Source organism: Ciona intestinalis, unplaced genomic scaffold, assembly GCF_000224145.3.
Source record: "Ciona intestinalis unplaced genomic scaffold, KH HT000101.2, whole genome shotgun sequence".
Classification (NCBI taxonomy): Eukaryota; Metazoa; Chordata; class Ascidiacea; order Phlebobranchia; family Cionidae; genus Ciona; species Ciona intestinalis.
The window spans coordinates 202723-225685 of NW_004190423.2; the positions used below are offsets into that span (position 1 = coordinate 202723).

Sequence of the window (22963 nt, forward strand, 5' to 3'; positions counted from 1 at the left end):
AAGGACACACGCCCACAATGGTAGCAGCATCGAGCCTTCAACCCATTACCTCTGGGTTACAGGCAGGCGCGCTAACCACTATACCACGGCGCCGGACAAAGTAATCATTATTAAAACCACTACAGGTGAAAGCTGGTGGCAAGGCATCCAAGTGTGGGGTGGTAGAAGGTTATTGGATTGAGAAAGTGAATGGGGAAGATTTCACCAACCTTGGACATCATGAAGCACAGAATAAAATCAAAAGTGCGGGAGCTACACTTGTTATGGAGCTATGGTAGGATATGTGTATTGTGTTATATGTGGCTGTGTGGTTATTATGGACGCTGCTACCATTGTGGGCGTATGTCCTTGATCAAGACACTTAACGGCAATTGCTCCAACCCAGTGGTCACTAATGGGATGTCTAAATTATCAGCCATACATAAAAAATGAAAAAATCTCCCCCCAAAAAAAGAATAATCACCCACAAAGTTACATACGTGGTAACTCGTAAGCAGGCACGAGGTGTATGAAACAGAACACCTGTGTCAGATGTCTTAAACTGTGTTGAATCCATTAATAATTAACACCAAAAAAACATGAAAAACTTGCTTTATCCTTGCGTAGACTTTGTGGGTGATTGTTTTAAAATCTGCATTGCTGTTTTCATAAAGATAAGTAGAAAATATGTTAGTTTTAAACTATGTTTAATTCATTAATTTTAATGTCAAAAACTTGAGAAACCAATAAAACAGTAGCCATTGTTTGTCATTAATTGCATATTTTATGCTTAAATTGTTCCATTCATCTCACTTATAAATCACAATGGTCTTTATTTGGTTATAAACAGGAACCTATTGTTGGTTACTTCCCCTATTAGGAAACACATGCTTCTATGATGTCATAGACCTGACTTCCGCAAAACATGATTGTGCTATTTACTTAGAAATTTGAACAAACGCATCATAACGTGTTCTGTTACGTGATTGTTTAATCATAATGAATAATAAAATAGTGATTGGCACGTTGTCAAATGAAACTTAAACTGTAAAAGTTGCCCAAAAACAAATTTTTATTATGGATTTTTGCAAAAAAAAGTTCCTTTTTTAAATTTTTTTTTCACCGAATAAAAATATCAAAATTGCAAATTTTTTAGGTTTAGCTAAAAATTGTTTTTTTTTAAGCAAACCGAAATCAAAACCCCCGCCCCAGCCAACTGTTACATCACTACCAACTAACAATCAAACGTGAGTATTTGATGAATGGGTGTTTGATGACCTCATAAAGTTGTTTGTTGACCAGCAATAAACATTGTGACAAATATAAATGTTTGGTGATACTATAACACATGGCTCACAAATTCTTATTAGGGTTTAAATCGGTAGACAATGTCCAAAGAGCCAATTAAGTTAGTTGGTACCTATTTCTTATATTTATACATAGTTACATTTAGATTACAAAAAACCCTTTGGGTCTAAATTGGGATAAAATAAAGTTTACGGCAAATTTGGTAATATAAACAAGTTTAAATACTTACTTGGTGTTCTATGTGGCTGAGGTCAAGAACCTGGGATTCAACACTCAGTTAAAGCTATTAATAACGTATCTGCAATGATAAATTTCGGTAGTAAATATTATTTCTATGTTATTTATGATATTTCTATGTTATTTATGATATTTTCATGTTGTTTATGATATTTCTGTTTTTTTTTATAATATTTTCATGGTATTTAGAATTTTTTATGCAATTTATGATATTTTTATGTTACTTATAGTATTTCTAATTATATTAATGTTATTTCTATGCCACAGAAAAGCGACACCCCAAGTAACTTACCAGCCTGGTGAACATAGATACAACAAATATTCCGCGGAATCTGATTGGCAGAAATCTCACCAATCACAATCACCAGCGATGCAGAAAGCGTATCATAAATCTGTGAAAGGTATTTAGTTCATTAATTATTAAATAAATGAAGATAAATCCGTTAAAGGTGATTATATTAATTAGTTAATTATTATATATACTGTACTGTTGTTGCCTGGTGGGTTTGGCAGCCCCCTGTTATCTAATAAAGGTAGTTGGTTTATTGATTATTGAATAAATGATTAATTAATTAGTATGTTAGATTTTGTTAGTCGAGTTAATTAATTAATTAATAGTTAATAAATTTTTAATAAATGTGTAAACCCTTTGTTACATTTACATAGCATGTTGTACTTTATTTAAAACAACTTTTTGATATATTTTGTACATGACCACACCAACGTTTTAACGTGTAAATGTTACTGCAATTTAACAATGTCACCGCAGATTTCAGTTAAACATTAAAAACATAACATTCACTCATAATGTTGACATGTATTAAAACATAATGTGATGTGACCCACACATAATGTTCATATATTAATATTATATCCCATTTAGCCCCCCTGCTGACTGAGGCACCTGCGTTCACAATTACCCCTGAGATAAAGGAGCTTATTTTGGAAGATGAGAAAACCACTGAGTCAGGTTTAAAAGCTAGTGAAGTTAAAACTTGGCAAAGTCAGAATGGAAGGTATGATGTCATAATGTAAAGTGTGATGTCATAATGTGAACTGTAAACAAAACAATAACCTTAAATTGGTTGTATCACTTTTCACTAGTTGATATATCAGTTAAGTTGTATGTTTTATTTTAAACATTTACCGGAATTGCTATTTACATTTTTTAGCTATATTCCACTGACACTTGTATCTTAGCAGCTAGTTTTACAAAGTGTCAACAAAACAATAACCTTGAATTGGTTGCACCACTTTTCACAGGTGTTTATATTTAAGTTGTATTTGACCGACACTTCACTATTTTAACATAGTTTTCCAAATGTTCAAAACGCCACTAGCACAAACAGTCACATACTACACATATGTTGTACCTCATACCACATACTTGTTACTCATTATTCATCCATTTTCCCATGCTTTAAAGCAATAACAATCAAAACATGTAAATGGCTCTATGAGGTCATAAAGCCCTTTATCAATTGTTCTGGAATGAAAACAATGTCATTGTTTTGTAACAATGACATTCCATTGCTGTGTAATAATGCCACTTGAATTCCACAATAGCAGTAGGAACACTTAAATGTTTAAATCATGTTCTGGGTATTACTATTTTTGTCCATGTTTCATCTTATGTTTCCCAATATTAATCATTATTACGCAACAATTAGGTGATTTCATCGGATATTGTTGAATATTTATGTGGGTGTTGGAACATATTTATACATTATGAGTGAAAGTGGTGCAACTAATTTATGCTAAAATGTCGGTCAAATAATTTAAATTACGTAAACACCTGTAAAAAGTGGTGCAACTAATTCAAGGTTATTGTTTTGTTGACACTTCGTAAAACTAACTGTCAAAAAATAACTTAACTTATATATAATGAAATAGTTTTTCTGGTAAAAATATGAATTAAAAATACAAAGTAATTTATATCAACATTTGTAAGGAGTGGTGCAACAAATTCAAGGGTTTAAAAAATTTAAGTTTTAACCCACAGTATTTATAAGACACAGTATTATTAACCAAAGTATTTTTCCTATCCACAGTACGACCCCTACCCCATCCCCGGTCCCACCCCCAGTGCCCAGTAATGGCAACCATAGTAGAGCTGCTGCAAACATTGGAAAGTTTATAAAAGGACCTGGAGCCAATAGTTATGGCGAACCTGATTTCACTAAGGTGGGTGTGGTGTGGTATCTGTTGTGCGGTGTGGTATCTGTTTTGTGGTGTGGTATCTGTTTTGTGGTATGGCCTGGTGCCGTGGGGTGTGGTTGTGGGAAGTAGCAGGAGGTCCTACAGTGGGGCATGTCATTGGAGCTGGGATATAGGCCAGAGTCAGCCAATTACCCTGACACTTATGGTTCAAGAACCTATTACTGACCACTGGGTTGAAGCAATGTCATTCAAGTGTCTTCCCTAAAGGTATAAAAACAAACACCTAATAAATTAAAACAACACAGAGAAAGGAAATAACCAACAAAACTACATTCATTCAAGTCACTAATATACGTAGTCACGCAACTTAAAACATTATAAACATTTAATATTCGATGAAACCCACGCACACAAATGACTTATGAAACGCATATGTCATTGAGTAATGCAAACTAGCCAGGTTTCCTGTTAAATTCATCGGAAGTTATCAAAATGCTTTTCAATTTAAACTCTGCATTGAATTGAATTGCATTGCTTACTGCAGACTATTTACTGGAGTATGCATGAATTAATATATTAAGTACGTAATATTACAGGGGTGTAAAAAAGTTGATCCCTGCATTCATTACATAGTTGTTTTTTATTGAAGTGTACATAAAAAATATGTACATAATATTACAAGGTTGTAAAATGCTTTTCAATTTAATCTCTGCATTCATTGCATAGCGTGCTGCACTGTATAATTCTACACAAGCCTATTGATGTTGTAGGTACATCATATTCGGGGTCGTATTAGTGTTAATTCTATTTCTCCACCATACACAAATAAGAGACTGATAATGTTAGGTATTGGTCAAATATATCTTTGGTGCACCATTAGTTGGTACTCTACTTCCGCTTGCTGAATTGCTGCAAACTTTTGTTTGCTGCATATTAGTAGCATTTGGTTTAATAGCATGTGTCGTGTTGTGATAGAATTACATTGAATATAAGTAACTTATTAACCATCATCCCAGTACACCACATATGCTATTTAATGTACATTGATGCAATGATATATATTGTCCATTGTAAGTTACGCCCATAAAGTAAATACATGAGATACCAATGGTCACAAACATAGGCGTAACATTGGGGTTGCCTGGGGTGTCATGTCACCCCAACTTTGAAACATGGGTGACTTCATAGGTTTTAGCACGGCAGTTAAAAATATAAGCAAGGCCAAGCATTACAAAAGGCCAGAGGCACTTATTTACAATTAACCTTATCAGACCACCTAAATAATTCTTAGAATTCTATGCAAACAAAGTTGATTATGGAGATGTACAATTATATTAATATGTACAAGCATAACAACCTAATATTTCCTTTTTCCGGTCTTAAAATAGTGTAAAAAATGTAACAAACACAAAAGTATAAACATAAACAAAGATTGTAAAAGTTACATATGACATGCCCCGCTGTTAGTTTTAATTATTATGCATTTAAGGTAACAAGGTAACAAAAAGGCCCTAAACCCTATAAATATAAATAGTACAATATCAGATAAGATGAAATAAAATATATATATGCATCATTAAGCATCAATATATATGGCTGTATCATATGTAACTATATTATATTCCACATTCAATCATTTAAATGAATTCCCACCCACAAGAAACTATTAATATCTCATCTGATATGTACGATACTATTTATAAAGTTTATTAGGTTTATATACAATATATTTTAAATAGTATCACACACACTATCTCCATTAAGTTAGGTCAAGTCACTAAAGATTGAATATTATTTGTTGGTTTAGCAATACTGACATGAAAGAGACTAAAACAACATAATTATCTTGGCAGACATTCAAATATGTTTGCTTAAATAACAAGTTATTGGGTATACCGTTAGATCAAAATAATTGGATAAATTGAATTGGTCTATTATAATAAAGTCATGTTATTTTTAATAGGATAGATGGTATTCTAGATGTTTTCTTTTAATCAGGGCGTTTGGTAGTTATGAAGCATTGATAATGAACATAGTTTTAGGTTTAAAAGATGTACGTAACATAATGTTGAAACTTTGGTATAAAAAATTATGATTTCTATACAATAGGAGCCAATATAAAATTTACAATATGCCTAGCAACAATAAACAGGTTGTTAAGGGTCCATACATTACAGCAGAAACATTGTAAGGTGAAGGTTTAAACTATAATAATCAAACATGGAAAACCCCAGGGAAACTTAGGTTGTGTAGCAGCAGTGAGCCTTGAACCCTCCACCTCTAATATTAAACCTACATTACACCCACTACAAGCCATATAGGTAGCAGCAGTAAGCCTTGAACCTTCCGCCTCTAACATTAAACCTACATTACACCCACTACAAGCCATATATGTAGCAGCAGTGAGCCTTGAACCTTGCACCTCTAACATTACACCTACATTGCAGCCCCTACAAGACATCTCTGCACCCCTTGGTGAACCAGCAGTGTTAGAAGTACGCATTGCACCCATACTACCAACCCCTTCTGTACATTGGTATCATAATAATAAACCAGCACGAGAATCAAAGGAAAAAGATATCAGGTTTTTATGTAATGGTAAGTGGCCTATATGCTGTTTTGCGTATACCTTTAAACAAAGGGTGACATTGTTGGAATTATGTATTAAACATGTTTTTATGGATTTTGGAAAAAACTTGGCGGGTGACATTGTAAAAATGCAGTTAGATAGTTGCCAAACATAGGGAACCTCATTGATTAATGTGGTGAATGCAATATACTTCGCTCTGCTTGTTTGTATGGACACCTAACAGCAGGGTAAAATCTGGGGTGACATTGTAGTTGTCAAACATAGGGAACCTCATTGATTAATGTGGTGAATGCAATATACTTTAGCTCTGCTTGTTTGTATAAAATAATTTGCTCTTTGCTGAGTAACAACACTGAGCCTTGAACCAGGGACCTTGTAGTAACTTAATTACATTATTATTTACACACCTGTTATACATAGGGCCAGTCCATACTTTAGTATTGGGGGAACTATCGAACGAAACACTTGGGATGTATACTTGCACCATTATGAACAAACATGGAACAAAATCTTCACGTTGTAATGTCACTGTTAAGAATGATGGACAGAAAATTCAGGTGGGTTGTTTTGTAATATATATGTATTATTACACTTTACAAATATATTTTGGGTGATAAGCAAACTGTGGTCTAAGCCCCAGGTCCCATGGCGTGCCTCACTGTAGGACCTCACCCATATAGAATAGAATGTGCATATACAATGTTGGGGTAATGGGCCAACTCTGGTCTAAATCCCAGGTCCCATGGCATGCCTCACTGTAGGACCTCACCCATATAGAATAGAATATGCTTATACAATGTTGGGGTAATTGGCAACTCTGGTTTAAACCCCAGGTCCCATGGCATGCCTCACTGTAGGACCTCACCTATATACAATAGAATATGCATACACAATGTTGGGGTAATATTTACAACACCATCACTAACTTGCAACCTGTTATCCCCAGAACCGCAAGCCTACAGTCTACATCCCCCCCAACCAAACACAAGCCCCTAAACAAGACAGCAAGCGTGTAATACCAAGCACTTCCCTTGGTTTATATTCATCAAGGAATGTACAAGAGTCGTATGATGGGCAAGTCAACAGGCCACAACAAAGGTGAGAATGCAACTTTACTTATATAAAGACCAGTTTTGTTTTTTGTTGATATTTTAAATACAGGCCTAATGTTTGGGATGTAAGGTGCCTTGAATGAATGAATGAGTAAATGAATGTAACTCACTTAACACAGGTGTGCGCCTCGTGCCAGTTATCATGTATGTTACTTTGTGGGTCATTATTTGGGTGACACTGACATCATATTTTATATAATGTTGAAGTAATTGCACAGTGGTTTGCATGCCTGCCTCTAGCTCAGAGATTAAGGATTCCTTGCTAGCCTATCATTGTGGGCGTATGTGTCCATGGGCAAGATACCTAAGGGCAATTACTCCAACCCAGTGGTTACCAATGGGTTGTCTATATTATCAGCCATAGATAAAAAAACAATCACTCACAAAGTTACACACATGGTAACTTGTAAACGGGCACGAGGTGTATGAAACAGAACATCCGTGTTATAACGACTGTCATTGCGAGGATAAATAAGTTATATTTTATCGTTCATTTAACTACCGCTAGTTGGCGATACGGAGTCAAAATTACGTCAAACGCCACATCTGTAACGAAGTAAAGGCCGTTCGCAAAATAGCCGAAATAAAACAGTTTTTAGTTTATAAATAATATCTCAATTATTACGTTTTTAATACGCTAATACCTTTCAATACATAATATTCACAATCGAATACAGCAGCAAAATCACAGTCGTTAAAACACGCGGGGGGTAAAAACAACTTTAGCAAAACCATCAAATTAAACCGTGGCTGTTAAACCTAACATACACACACCATTAATCGCATATACATGTACAGTGTATGTATTACACGTATAAAAACAACCTAAAACGCCCTTACCGGTTAAATAGTGATAACCGTTTGAAGTTGTATAATACACACTGTATTTAAGATAAGTCACGTATGGTATGCCTAACGTGTGTACAGTTATGTGGGAATTCATAACGATATAACATCAATAACATTCTTTAGGGGGTGTATGTTACATACGTGTTGATGTGACGTACATTCTACGTCATAATTTATCAAGATAAATGATGTCATTCAATAATAAATAAAAATTATTCGCGTGGTTTACATTTTATGAAACAAAGGGGTTTTATGACGACACAGAGTTAAAATGCTTTTCATGTAATGTAGTTGTTACGTCACATATGTGTTTGTTTTGTCATGTTCCAACCCTATAATCTGCGTGTGGTCTGTAAGCCCATAAAGATCATAGGAATATATAGATGATATCTATGAATGAGATTACTGTGCTAAACAAATCCAGGTAATATCTAAAAGTTACATCACCCAAAAGTGTTTTTGTTATAAGTAAAAAAGCGTCACGTTTGGGGATTTTTCACAAACCTGGGGACTGGGGTATCAATGAATGTAACTTATTTATTCTCGCATGCTGGCAGGACAACAACGCTTACAAGTTACCACATATAAAACTTGGGCAGTGGGGTGACATTTGATTGTTAAATACGCAATTACACTTATAAATTTGTTTAAAGAGGTTAAAAAGCACAACGGAGATATTTAATATGCACGTTTATGCTGTACCTCTACAAATATACCTCATGCTCGTTGTAGAGCTGCTTAAACAGTTTAAAAGTAACCGAAAAAATATTTTAAATCGGCACCCCGACCAAGTTTAATCGAACACGTATATTCTACTGCTAAAATTACACACACGTTAATACGTAGAGGATACGCGGTAAAAATACTTTTTTCTTGGTCTATGATAAAAAACGTTGTTATAATGAGTGTCTATATATTGCATAACACGCAATAGTATTCAGATATTGCCCAAAATAGTTATTTCAACTCTCCCTATTACGAATATGCGATAAAAATACCCGATGTTCTATTTATTATAAGTGTAGTGCGAATTTCGATTAAAACGGTGCAGTTTAAGTAGGAACGTGCGTTAAAATATCGACGTTTAAAATATATATTCGTTGGTAAACACGTGTGTAATATGTTTGTGTGTATAGATAGATAGGAAAAGTGGGACACCTTTTCATTTTTGTATTTTCTCGTCTCATTCTGTAGTAAACAAGGAACATTCAAAGAATCATAAAACCGTATCCTCACGATTCCCATAGATCGTTGTTAATTGTTTAAAACACGATCAACATATTTGAATATAATGTGCTGAAGGCCATCTTTCCCCACACACTTGACTTCTATATATAGACCCCTCATAACATTCGTATTTCCGCATACCGCCAGCGGTGTAAGTAACCAAAATAATACCCTGGCATAGATATCATAATAATACGATTAAGATTTCCATGGTTTGCATTAAAAAGTTCACAAAGGTCATAATGACGTAAAAATAGATCCTTTAACGCGATATCGCGTTAAATATTCATCCGCGCCACTTCCGGTCGGAAAGTTTCATGAATTATAGAATACGAGATTATTTCGTCCATTATGACGTAACAGTGGATTGTAATCTAGAACTTCAAACATTGTTGATCACGTGACGTCACAGGGGGTATTATGAGTTCAAAATGGTTCGTTGTTACGTCACAATAACAGCTAATTTAAATATTGCGAACTCAGATAACCCAAGAGTTTAAAACGCATATGGGGCAATAAATCTTTTTGAATAAACTTATTTATCCTCGCGTGGCGGGGCATGACAGTCATTATAACACGGGTGTTCTGTTTCATATACCTCGTGCCCGCTTACAAGTTACCACGTATGTAACTTATTTATCCTCGCATGGCGGGGCAACGACAGTCGTTATAACACGGGTGTTCTGTTTCATATACCTCGTGCCCGCTTACAAGTTACCACGTATGTAACTTATTTATCCCCGCGTGGCGGGGCATGACAGTCATTATAACACGGGTGTTCTGTTTCATATACCTCGTGCACGCTTACAAGTTACCATGTATGTAACTTATTTATCCTCGCATGGCGGACTATAACAGTTCATTCACCTCGTACCTGTATAATTTAGTTTTAATGAAATATAGCACATAAAACACAGCATATAATTTAGGCCACTAACAGATTTCTAAACCGTATAATCCCCGTGTGTTCGTACTCTACACCATACATAGGTTGTATTTGACCGATTTATCACTAAACAAACCCCCTTTCATTTATCATAATGGTAAAGTGCCGGGGTGGAGTAGTAAAAGCTGTTCTTTATCTCACAAGTGTTGTAATAAGCCACTTCAAAGCGCTAAGCCGTGTATTGTTTACGTAACAGAACCTTCTGTTTGTTTACGAGACATGCGCTTATAACGCGAGTGGAGGGAACAGCTGTTTAAGATTGTGACGTCATAATAAACTTGGGCGCGTTCCGACTTGTGACGTGACATTTGTGTTTATGACGTTCTGACCTTAGTAATAATAATGGATGGTTTATATTTGGGTTAAAATAACTTGTACTGTGTTTGTATGCGGTGGTTTAAGGTGTTGTCAGGAACTGAGACCTTTGTTAAAATTGCTATGTCTATGTTTATCTAAATATAATCTTTCGAATATGGTGGCAAGAAGGTATGATGTCACGTTTCATATATATGTAACTTATTTATCCTCACATAGCGGGGAAACGACAGTCGTTATAACACGGGTGTTCTGTTTCATACACCTAATGCCTGCTTACAAGTTGCCATGTATGTAACTTATTTATCCTCGCATGGCGGGGCAACGACAGTAGTTAAAACACGGTTTTTCTGTTTCATACACCTCGTGCCCGTTTACGAATCACAACGTATATAACTTTATGGGTGATTATTTTCTGTATGACTAAGAATTTCTACTTTTTACTCTTTCCTACTTTAACAAATGCACTTATACCGTTTTCTTATCCACCATTACATCACAGGAAAAACAGCGAGGAATCCGAAGTAATGCGCGCACTACGGGAAGAGGACGATGACGTCACCAAACAGACACGTCAGACCCGAGCTATAAAATATCTAGAACAGACATTGCTTCCAGAATCCGATGATCTGTGACGTCATAATGACGTCACAATTACCACCGAAAGTGTAACTGTTCTGTATTTTTAGTTTTAAAACGATTTTAACTTTTAAAGTTATAAAAAAAGACATGAGGAAAACTGTAAAATATATGATGTAAGTTTTATGACGTCACTTGTAATGATTATGACGTCGTTTGTAGCGTTTTTCAGCCAAAGTGTTCTAAAAATTAGCGGCCCAAAAATACCGCAGCATATGATGAAATGTATTTATACCAAAACACCATCGAAGTGACTTTTCTGCCAATTAAGTTTTGCTGTCCGATTAGAATTGCCATTTAAATACGTTTTGTAAAGGTTGGGAATGAACGCTGTGATCTATAATATATAACGCTTGTATATAAGCGCCAATATTGCTTTGTAAGCCCTATATGTGGTGGCGTGTGCATATGTGCGTCTGTGTGCAAAATGTGTGCCTATGTGCAACGTGTGCATTTCACACCGCATGTTTAACGATTGTAGCATGAGCCCAAAGCGCACACAATACATAAGTGCTCCCATGTGACCAAATGCACAACGTGCACAATCGGCCCAAAGTGCACATGACGCACATCGGCACCCGTCGAGCTATATACCTGTGCTTTTGCTACATACGCCTTTTACCAAAACCGCTTTTACGAAAGTGTAAATATTTTCGCCAAATTTATTCGGAATTCCCCGGTGTTCATCTGTATATGACGTCATGCAGTAGCCTTTGTTCCGTCACAGTTTCTATTCTGATTCAATAATCGAGAATTTGCGTCACAATTTTTAATCCTTTATCATTGATTATTACGTCATAGAAGAGTGTATGACATCACAACGATTTTCTTTCAAAACATTCCGTCACTTCCGCACTTATTATTATATTCCGCCTTCTACGTAACATGCACTAACAACAATAATAGTTTAGTAACTTAACCAACATATGTAAGAAACCTTAGAACAACTGTGATTGTAATTTCAAATATTCCAAGATTTCGTCCAATTAATAAACTGCCAACAATACAGCGTTTTATCAAAGCTTTTTTTACTATTCAAACCAGCTGTTTTACATAAAATATATATATAGTAGGGTGGGAGAAGACCAGACGGGACACATTTTGCCTATAATATCCAAATATCCCGATCGTGTTTTAAACTGATCTTTTGAGAAAACCAAAGCGGCAACTACACACAAGCGTATATCAATACTACTGCTTTAGATTTGCGTGTAAATCTTTCGGCTTGTTGCTTAGGCAAAAGGTTTAAACCAATATTGTACCTCTGTCTAAGCAAAAGAAAAAGATAAAAACATTGTAATTGCCAACTTAGGGGTTATGAACAAAAGTAACAAGATTTTTCGAAGGAGTAATTTTGAATTACACTCGATGCAACGAAACGTACATATGCTTTCTACAAAATATTTCAGAAGTATAGCAACTGTAAAAGTTTTAGGGGTGTTTTTCTGGTGGCAATCTGTGCAAACACGTTAAAAATGAAATAAGACCCTGAACTTAGGTGTGGCTTATTTAAGCAACAGGTGTTCCTGCTGTAGGCATGTTATTAGTACCACATAACTTTAGTGGAACTGTTGAAGCTAGAGGTTATATTACAGGACATAGATTAGCAGTAAAAACATAGGAACTCTCCGATTTCTGGACCAAACCAGTTTCGTGTCCATTGAGCGTAAACTATTACTCACATAGGTAATTAAGATTTGAAAAGGGACTGGGGGTATTTTTGGGTCGTGTGTAACAAAATATGCCCAAAAGGGAGCGGGGCGTATGGTAGCAATTCAACAAGCGGGGCAAACATTCTTTCATGTTTATTACAACATCACAAAATCCAGGGTGGTCTAGATCAAAGCAACGCGCTATACAACATTGGCAACGCATCAGCTAAAAAATCCGCCAAAGGATTAGCGCCAAAAGTTATCAGACTTTACTTCTAGCGTGAAAAACTTATTCCAAAATTTGCTCCACTACGATGGTGTTTACAGCTAACAGAGCGGTATGGAAGCACGCCATATTAGCATACTTCAAAGGCGTAGGCGCAAACGCGTTGTTAAAAACGCCATAACGCGCCGACGAGCATTCAAGTTTAATGGACCGCAGTTATTCGAGTATTACCGCTACAACGTCTTTCATCGGCGCTTCACCCCTAAATACACACTCTCAAATATCTATTTATCATGACAGGGTGCCAACCACCCAAAAAGCATTACTTATAACACTGCATAAATCATCTTATGTACACCACAGAATATCGTACGAAGTATCTATGAGATACAGTACAAGCGTTTTAGGTGACACCTGTGGGTGAAAAGTTATAAGCGACTAAATCATAGGTTCATTTTAGGCCCAGGAATTGAGAAATAACACCAGACATTATTATAACAAAATATCTATTAATCGCTTATAACTAAGCAAAATGCACTACAGTAGTGACTGACTAAAAATAGCCGGCAACATTAGACTAACAACGCTGGGTGTAGATATTTCTTTGTTTTATTAATTTTACAGCGAGGGGATCTACGCTGTAGTGTAAACGCCGCTTAAAAGAACAAATAAAGAAATATCTACGCTGACCTGCATTATGCAAGAACAGCAACAAATTACAGACTACTTTCAATTTTAAAGACAATTTAAATAACACAAATCACTTTAAATAACAAATTACTTACATTCCTAATTCGTAGGAATACTTAAATAAAATATATAAATAAATACTTCTATATAGATCGTACACTCACCTTTGTTTTATAACTTATCATCATTTTTCTTAACAAGCAATCGCGTTCAGCTACTAACTACTAAACTGTACTGCAAGTAAACACGCATTAGAGATTGTAACATTCCAGCAATTAAGAAACGCGCGCGGACAAGCAAAAAGGGCTGATTACGATGCATGCCTCGAAACTAAGTACCCGCTTTTTGTAGTAACACCCAAAACTACAATTCACAATTAAAATACAGAATTCGGCTGTTTTTAAGTTACAGTTGCTATTGTTAAGTATTATTATAGCAGATAACGTTACAGTGGCAAAGTATAATGTATATTAATTATGGTAATTTGCACAATTGCGGGCATATATTCTCAGAAAAGGCTGCATATTTGGAAATACGCCAATACCAAAATAGCGAAGGCATTTTACCATTAATGCGCAAAGCCTTGGAAGCTTTGTACCTAATCCTAAGTTATTATACAGCAGTGCTAATATGTGCGAATAAAATCGCTCAATATTACGACATAATACTCATTTTCTGATTAATTATACCGTAAATGCTCAATATACTAATATAATAAAGCTAAAAGACTAGTATTACTACTAGACCTACATTACTGATCCCTACGGCTTTATATTATATATTCTACTTGATAACTACCCAAAAACTGCTAAAATTCCTCTAAATAATCTGATTACTAGAACTGCTGTTATATAACAAAGTCATTCTGCTGCTTTGAGACTACTGTATAGTCACAATTGTTTCACTGTGACGTCATAATCGATTAAGAATTTCGGAATTCCAGAACGAACTTGTATTGAATAGGGGAACGAAAATTAAAAGAAAACAAGAAAATACAAAGTTATTTCATGGTTATTAAAAGAGCAGCGAAAAAAGTAAAATTTTCACAAAATTTTAGCGGGTGGGTGGTTGAAAATGGGGTTTTTACTTGTAATTGTTGTTTATTGTGGTGACGCATGAACCATTGACACATATTCATCATGTTTGACAGAAAATGAGCGAAAAGAGCAAAAATCGCGTGTCCGCTTTCATTTTGCGGCATATGTGTTTTAGCATCGGCATTTTGGGTTGTTTTGCAAATACCTTCAGCTGCTTTAACCAACACAAGCGTATAATGAAGACCTTTTGGCCGAAGCCGAGACCACGCAATCGCATTAGCATTGGAGCAAATTTGAACCGCGGAGTAATTTCAAGGCTGGTCGGTTATCGGGCGATTTCCACCTTCGCGCAATTTCGAGCGTTTTAAGTTTTCAGGTATTGTTGCTTTACAATTACAATGGCCAGTATTCTGTAACAATGTCTTGACTACTACGTCATCGACCCGCCCCCCTGTACACCCCGAAGCAACTTGACGTCACAGTGACGTAATCAATAGTAACGTCACGTTATCAATGACGTACGTTGGCACTTGTGATGGCGGTTTGTTGAAGCAAGACATGCCAGCCCAGCTTCGCAGTCGCAACGTTCGTAGGAGTCAGGGCTACGTTTATGGTGCTGTCTTGGACGAGGACATATCTGTAAATTAACATATAGGTCAACTTTAAGGCTTTGGTCGTAAAATACAAATAAAAACTAGTTGGGTAAAAAGAGACATATGTGAATTCCCAATTAGATCAACATCAAGGCTTTACAACACAATTATAATGCGCCTGGCAGTAACATCAAGGTTTTATGCCTGCGCAATTAGCAACAAAATAACAGTCGTTAAACATGGTATGGGTTAAAACTACTTGAGTAAAAATGTCAAAAAAAGCGTGGCTGCTAAACAAAACATGAAGCCTGAACTACTAAATTTTTGGTAACCCAAAAATTCCGCGGCCATTTACAGTTAAAGTAGACACCCAGTTGTTAACTAAGCACTTGAGAACGATTACTTTACAGGTCAGAGAGTCAATTGTATGTGTTGAGGTTCGGGCAAGATTTTGTATTTGATTTGGTCAAGGTGGTGAAATTAGATGCAAATTTATGGGTGTGGTGAGTATGGTCACGATGTTGTTGCTGGTGAATTAGTAAAGAGCCTAACGATGCAGTTTGTTCAGTAGGGTGGGATAAGATGGATACCGGTATTCCATAATATCCTATATTTTCTGATCGTATTTTAACAATCAACAACACTCTGTTAAAGTCCCAAGGATACAATTATATAATTCTGTAAATATTATTTGTTTACTACAAAATGTGACCACGAAATAGAGATTGAAAACACAGAACATTTTACCCCAGCCTACTGTATTAAGGCATAAAAGGTATTAATTCAATGACAAGATCTATAAATAGAATGTAACTTACGTGTCCAATCCTAAGAAAGGGTTTGCATCTCTTAACTAAACCATGTTGTGCGCAACAGAAACCATCGGCGCATTCGTATGTGTTGTTGCACTTCTCTTTTTCGCCTGTGTAAGTGTAAGTGTATGGGTTAATATATGTTTCATACACCTCATGCTCACTGTCGAGTTATAACACGGGGGCCTTGCCGCACCTCATGCTCAGTTTTAAGTTGTACTGTTAAGATAGTTGAATCAGTTGTATCAATTTATACTGCACTGTCAAGGAATTTATTGGTAGGGCACAAACAAACCTCTGCTCATGGCCTTGTTTATTTTAGAGGCCGATTGTCATGGTTAATAAAATAACAAATCTAAATTATTCCGAACTAGTCATAACTCAGTATATGTATACAGAAGGAAACAATGATGAATCCACTATCCATACACCTATATACCAACAACTCAACTTACGTTTAGGTATTATAGTAGGTGTAGATGCTGGCTTGTCGTTTGGGTTCTTGGGCGGTGGGTTCTCCACCAACGGCCGGTTATTCATACACCTTCGCTTCAATCTTCGACATCTCTTCACTGCGTGTGACCGACACTTCCGTGATCGATGGCACTTCCGGATTTTATTCCTTTTACATTTGTTTTCTCTCTTTTTACAAGCTCGCCTTTTTCTCTTTTCTATTTTGTTGTGATTTCTCTGTTTTCTGTTATAAGGTCCGCACTGACCAGGACGATTTCCCGCGCAACGATACTGCAAAGAAAATGGGATAATTATAACTTCTGACATCACTGAAGATAGTTTTAATTTTTAAAACAAAACGTTTATGATAAAAATCGTATTATACATACTTGGCCTGTAATGTATGTATAAAAACAGACAAGAAAATGTCTATTTTACAATATGTTTACTTTGTGCTGCAAAACTTTTACCAAAAACAACAATTTAGAAACAAGTTTTAACATTTTGTAAAACTGCAACAACATTTCCCTGAAACCTAATCAATTAATGACGTCACGAACCATGACGTCATCAACCTATCTGTCAATCCTTTCCGGTGTTAGACAGCAAGCACACATATATTGCTTTGAAGCGAAGCTAATTCCCGAATCCGCGATAAAGTTATGTTTACTTACGATAACGTGGGTACAATGAGTGTATCAAACTACGTTGTAATGTTTGCGCTCGTAGTTACCGTGTACCTTCTGCTCGCTGTCGGGCTATCAGAAGGCATTGATGTACTGACGACAAACAGTGTACCGGTTCGTGGGATAAACGACAAACAGTGTACCGGCTCGCAAAATCAACAAAAATGAATTTTTAACAATGTCTGGTCTTACACAAAGATATACATTCTCAAGTTAACACTTTGCGACATTCCTAAGCAACTACGACCCACGAGGTCGTTTAAGTTTAAAAACTTATTAACAACAAACACGAAGTGCAACGTCATAATCGAATGATGATCGAACAATAAATCCAAAAATAGAATTCCTGAATTATTTATGACGTGGACAATAAATGATTATGATGATGAAGATATCTGGAGTGTTTCGTTTTCTATGAATGAAACACCTGGCGTTGGGCGCGCATATAAATAAGCCATCGCGAAAAGTCAATTAAATAAACAGTAAGTATTTTACAATAAAAAGAGCAAAAAAATGAATCTTTTGAATCTTGATGTACCGTTTTAACTAAATGAATAAATGTGATATAGTTGCAAACATTGTTTCAATTTGTCCCTATATTAAGCCGTATTAGAGCTTATATATTACGGTGGTTTTATTAACTTTATGTAACCCCTATATCCTTATATCGCGAATGTTATACAGGTTACAAATGCGATTATGGTTAAAATAACTTTGATGAAAATTGTTAAAAATCCTCTATCTTAAAAATTCAGCGAATTTATTCGATAAAAAATTAATTTCGCGACTTCGCTTTGAACGCTCGACATCACGATGTTTCATTGTTGTTTTAGAAGCATTATCACGTCATAACGACACATAGTCGCGCTTATCAATTGTTTAGATTCCAGAATTTCGAAGTCTTCATGAATTAACCGACCATCATTATTATGACGTCACAATGCCGGAATTCTAAAACATGATCGTAGTTTATTTACACAAGTCGCGAAAAGTGATTGTTAATATTTTGGTTTCTTTCAAAATCGACGACGGCGCGATTTTTCACGATCGCTCAAACAGTGACGCTAAACTTAATTGTTACAAACGCGATTAAAATTCGGGAAATAATCGACAAGGATTGTCAGGTATTTGTTACGTCACAATACCGAAGAGTGATTGTTTCGTCATGATAGCGGTTGTGATGTCAAGAAACCTGATCGCGCTGATGTTCGTCCCCCCCCCACTTTTAGCGGGCCGGAAATTCCACAATCCTAAACATACATCCTGGAAACGAAACTTATTAAAGCGGCTCGCGCGTTGCTTCTGTTACGTCACAAAGCCTTCTGAACACCTGCCACGCGACGCGACGACAGCTTCTTTCCGGAGATCGAGGAATTTCTTGGTTTTGCCGAAATTACCGACCGAGTGTCGAAATCTCTGCAGCTTGATGACGTCACACGCAGCTGTATCAACATTGTGACGTGTGTAATTTATATTATTTCGTCACAATTTAGCTGCAACACGTGTTTATAAACGAGAAAGAATTTCGTTTTATCGTCATAATCGATCAAACATTCGCAACGGATATGACGTAAGAGGGAAAGCGGTTCTCGCTGTCAAAATCGCGGTTTGCTTTGTTTCGAAACTGGAGCGTTTCTGGTCGGATTGTTACGTCACAGTTGTTCTTCTGTTTGGCGATTATCGGAATATTGTTACGTCACAGTCGGTTGGAAACGGGAGGATAACAATGGCGAAGATGGAAACCGAATGTAGAAGCGGGCGGCGTTTACAAACCCTCTATGGGGGTTAGGGGGCTGGTTTCCCTACTTAACCCCTACCCCCAACCCCCGAGATGCAAACGCGATACTTCAAAGGGGTTGTTCGGGCATTGTGACGTGAACAAAGAAAACGCGCGACCTCGTGACCCCGAATATTCCATCTTACCCGCGTGATGGCGCGATTTTCTGCCATGATGTCACATGGACAAATTTTGTGACGTCATAAAAATACGTCACGTTTTGTTGACGTCACATACTTTAGAGCTTTTCCTATGACGTAAGAGGAACACCTTAAGGTGACGTCATCAAAGATGAAAATAAGCGGAAGTTATATTTCTATTGAATTAACTTTTATCGCGTTCGACAATTACTTGAAACAATGATGCGGTTGTGGCGGTATTATGACGTCACAGAAGTCTTTTGTTTAAACATCGAGATAATCGTCAGACATCGAACAAATACAATCAATAATAATCAAGTGGCGCTTATCGATTTATATTCTAAAATAAACATTTGTAATTCTATTCTCAAACAATGGGTAAGTTGAATATTTCAATCGACATCTTGCGCTACGGTATCGCGACTTTCAAGAGCTTTACAAATATCCTTATGATGTCATAGTCGCCACTGTTATCTCCTTCGAATATTTGAGATACCGCGATCGATGGAGACGCGGTGCAGGAATTGAAGTATAGTTTAGATATTGTGAATGGCGTGGGGGACCTGGGTTCGAATCCAGGACAGGGTTGGAGAACCAAAGATTCTGGGTTCGAATCCAGGCCAGGGTTGGAGAACCAAAATTCCTGGATTCGAATCCAGGCCGGGGTCGGACAACCGGGGTTCCTGGGTTCGAATCCAGACCGGGGTCGGGCAACCGGGGTTCCTGGGTTCGAATCCAGGCCAGGGTCGGAGAACCGGGGTTCCTGGGTTCGAATCTAGGCCAGGGTCGGAGAACCGGGGAATCTAGGTTTCAATCCAGGGTTGAAGATCCCATAGCGAACGCAGAGCGTCAAATATTCAGCAGATCGATTTAAAAGCAAACTTTAAAGCGCGGTTAAGTAGTGGTTGTGTCATTGCGTTGTGTGAACAACAACAGTAAGTATATTCTGCAGCAATGGTTGCTTAATACCCATGTTATAACGACTGTCGACAGCATACCCATGTTATAACGACTGTCGTTTTCCAGCTAACGCAAAGATCATTCATTCAAACAACTAATCCAACAACTGATCTCAACCGCGCGCGGATTCTGTCATCCCTTGGTTCCCAACTCCCACAATACCCAGAAAACATTTTTGCCGAAACCACCAAGTTTAACTAACGGAACTTTCCGTACTTAAGCCGCAGGAATGGAGCATTTACTGCTTTGCTATTACTTAAGCTTCTGAAGCTGTTTCAGTACAATAGGAGTAATGGGCCAACTATGGCCTATATCCTTCACTATAGGATCTCACCTAATAAAACTATGTTTTCAAGTTTTACTACAAACTAAGGCTTCAATAACTTGAAACAGTAAATCACTTCGTAGACGGCGAGTTGTTAAAATTAAAATCAATTTTATACCAGCATCATACTAAAAATAGGAAACAAAAACAAACTTATATTTTATAAAAAATGTTTAATCAACAGCTATAGTATGGTAGTAATAGGCTAACTTGTTATTGACAGTTTAGCATCAAACACGGGTAAACGCCGCCAAAACTTAGCTAAACATACAAGCATACGAAACATAATACAGCCAGCTACAGCAATAAGCGTGTTCAAACATTTTGCTAACAATGCGCTTGAATTCTCCCATTTACGGCACACTAAATTACTATAAGTTTTAACACTTTACACACCACAAGGCGAATATTTTTACAAGTTATTGTAAATTATAGTTTTAAGACACGCAGTTTGAAACCCCTGAACTAGACCAATAAAGGGAAATAAAATTTGATTTATATTCAAACATTTTTAACCACCGCCGTAACCGTTGTTTAAAGTGTTACAAATTATGAAAATCTACGCAACGCGTTCTATGGCCTGTCCCATACATACTTACATATATATAACTCAATAGCGGTTCAGGAAATCAAGCTAAAGTTAGAACAGTATACACGCCATTGAACAGAACCTTGATTAAAAAAATTGTAATCGGTGTGTTTCAAAAGTTACTGAAAACTTATACAGTTTAAAAAGCAAATACTAAAAACATAGGAATAAACAGTGTAACCAATTAAACTTCGAATTATAGAAATGGCGTCAACTTTAACCGCTTGAACCACCGTTGTTGGCTATACATAGTAAAACTTTGGCAAAGTTTCGGAAATCCCTAACCACAGCAAAACATGTAATACTGCGAACTTGGTTCCAGCACTTAGAAACCGAGAAATTTAATAATATTAACCGCCGTTGCAAGTTACGAATCGTCAAAATTTCGTGATCAACAGTCTATAAGTAACCAAGAAATACAGCAATATATACAATATCCAGGAAATAATATGGAATTGAAATCACATCAACCGATGTTAATGCCCGCTTAGTAAAAGTTTCACGCCACATGGTTCCAGAAACCATTACAATACACAAAACAGCACGCCACTCACCGAAATGGATCCTCCAGAAACTTGTCCGTGTTTGATTTGACTGACATGGCTGGGCAACGCTAAGTCGTTTCCATGTGAGGTTGATTCCGCCTCTAAAACGCAACAGTTCACCCATAATACGTAAACCGCTACCACTTTCGACAGCAACATCGCGCTTCAACTACAGAACAAGATTGAGCGAAGTTAGAACGCCGTCGCGTTTTATCGCGATCGCTTTTTTCCCTCGACTTCAAAGCGTGGCGCTTCTTGTTTGATCTTTTTTTCACTAGACCCGCCTGTCAAAATAGAGAACCCTGTTTCGGGAATAGCGGCTTAACTATCCAGACAAGACCTCTCGCTTTCGATTGTTTTTCATTAATTGTAGTTCCAATTAACGGGTATTACAGAATATCCGTATTATTACGAGACAATATCCCGCTCTATGCAGCGATAGACGCTTTATCCGGCTGAAACCGATCTGTGACGTTATAATTAACCGATTATGACATGATATATGGTTGTTGTTCTAACAGCCAAATGCCGGGAAGCGTATTTGTGACTTGTAGCCATGCAACCGGGGATCGGGGATTATAAAGCGGCCCGGCGGGAAGTCGGGGCTCGGATTGCGGCGTCAACAAACAATCGGAGCCGATATTAAATCTCTGTTCATCGGTAAGAACAAAGAGCGGCGCGTGGCCCGTTAGGATCCCACGCATCGCCGCGTTCGATGAAAGCGCGTTCGCCGCGACTGCAGCACCAACATCCTGGTTATTCGGCTTCTAGAACCGCGATACAGTGACGTGACAATGCGACGCATTGTTCCGCATTGTTTGTGAAACAACAGGAACGCGAAACAGCGACGTAACAAAGAAAACACCGACAACCGCGGTCGGGTAAGCGACAGTGAAACTACGATCTGGAAAACGTTAAAATTTTAACGGAAAACAGAAATCGTGTGTAAAACATATAAGTTTTGGGAATACTAAATTCATGATCAGCAGATGTTTCGGACAGTAACTTGGTGGATAGTAACCTCTTTTACACTGATGATGGACCAAGTTACTGTCTGGATACTAAACTCATGATCAGCAGATGTTTCGGACAGTAACTTGGTGGATAGTAACCTCT

At 36.9% G+C, this 22963-nt stretch overlaps 3 protein-coding genes across 6 annotated transcripts in view; 1 reads left to right on the forward strand and 2 right to left on the reverse strand.

Moving 5' to 3' along the window:
• Window positions 1-1905, reverse strand: part of LOC108950316 — a 6459-nt gene extending 4554 nt beyond the window's left edge. Inside the window, exons 1-2 of one of the 3 annotated variants that reach the window (XM_018815768.2) lie at window positions 1817-1903; window positions 1517-1585 (exon numbers count right to left, since the gene is read on the reverse strand). The gene's annotated coding sequence lies outside the window, so the exon portion shown is untranslated. Of the gene's footprint in view, window positions 1-1516; window positions 1586-1816 lie in introns of all 3 variants that reach the window. The other 2 variants (XM_026838654.1, XM_018815767.2) reach the window with 2 other exon arrangements.
• Window positions 1-12373, forward strand: part of LOC100177804 (palladin-like) — a 13258-nt gene extending 885 nt beyond the window's left edge. The window contains exons 2-10 of the mRNA XM_002127712.4: window positions 126-274; window positions 1164-1226; window positions 1792-1925; window positions 2408-2540; window positions 3576-3708; window positions 6132-6282; window positions 6695-6831; window positions 7221-7372; window positions 11226-12373. Of these exons, the coding sequence (XP_002127748.1) occupies window positions 126-274; window positions 1164-1226; window positions 1792-1925; window positions 2408-2540; window positions 3576-3708; window positions 6132-6282; window positions 6695-6831; window positions 7221-7372; window positions 11226-11358 (1185 nt within the window). The 3' untranslated portion in view covers window positions 11359-12373. The remainder of the gene's footprint in view (window positions 1-125; window positions 275-1163; window positions 1227-1791; window positions 1926-2407; window positions 2541-3575; window positions 3709-6131; window positions 6283-6694; window positions 6832-7220; window positions 7373-11225) is intronic.
• A 2494-nt stretch (window positions 12374-14867) lies between these two features.
• Window positions 14868-22963, reverse strand: part of dickkopf (protein) — a gene marked incomplete in the record, with an annotated part of 12203 nt that continues 4107 nt past the window's right edge. The window contains 4 exon segments of one of the 2 annotated variants that reach the window (NM_001078211.1): window positions 14868-15604; window positions 16379-16482; window positions 16828-17116; window positions 21857-21948. In NM_001078211.1, the coding sequence (NP_001071679.1) occupies window positions 15470-15604; window positions 16379-16482; window positions 16828-17116; window positions 21857-21948 (620 nt within the window). 2 annotated transcript variants of the gene reach the window in all.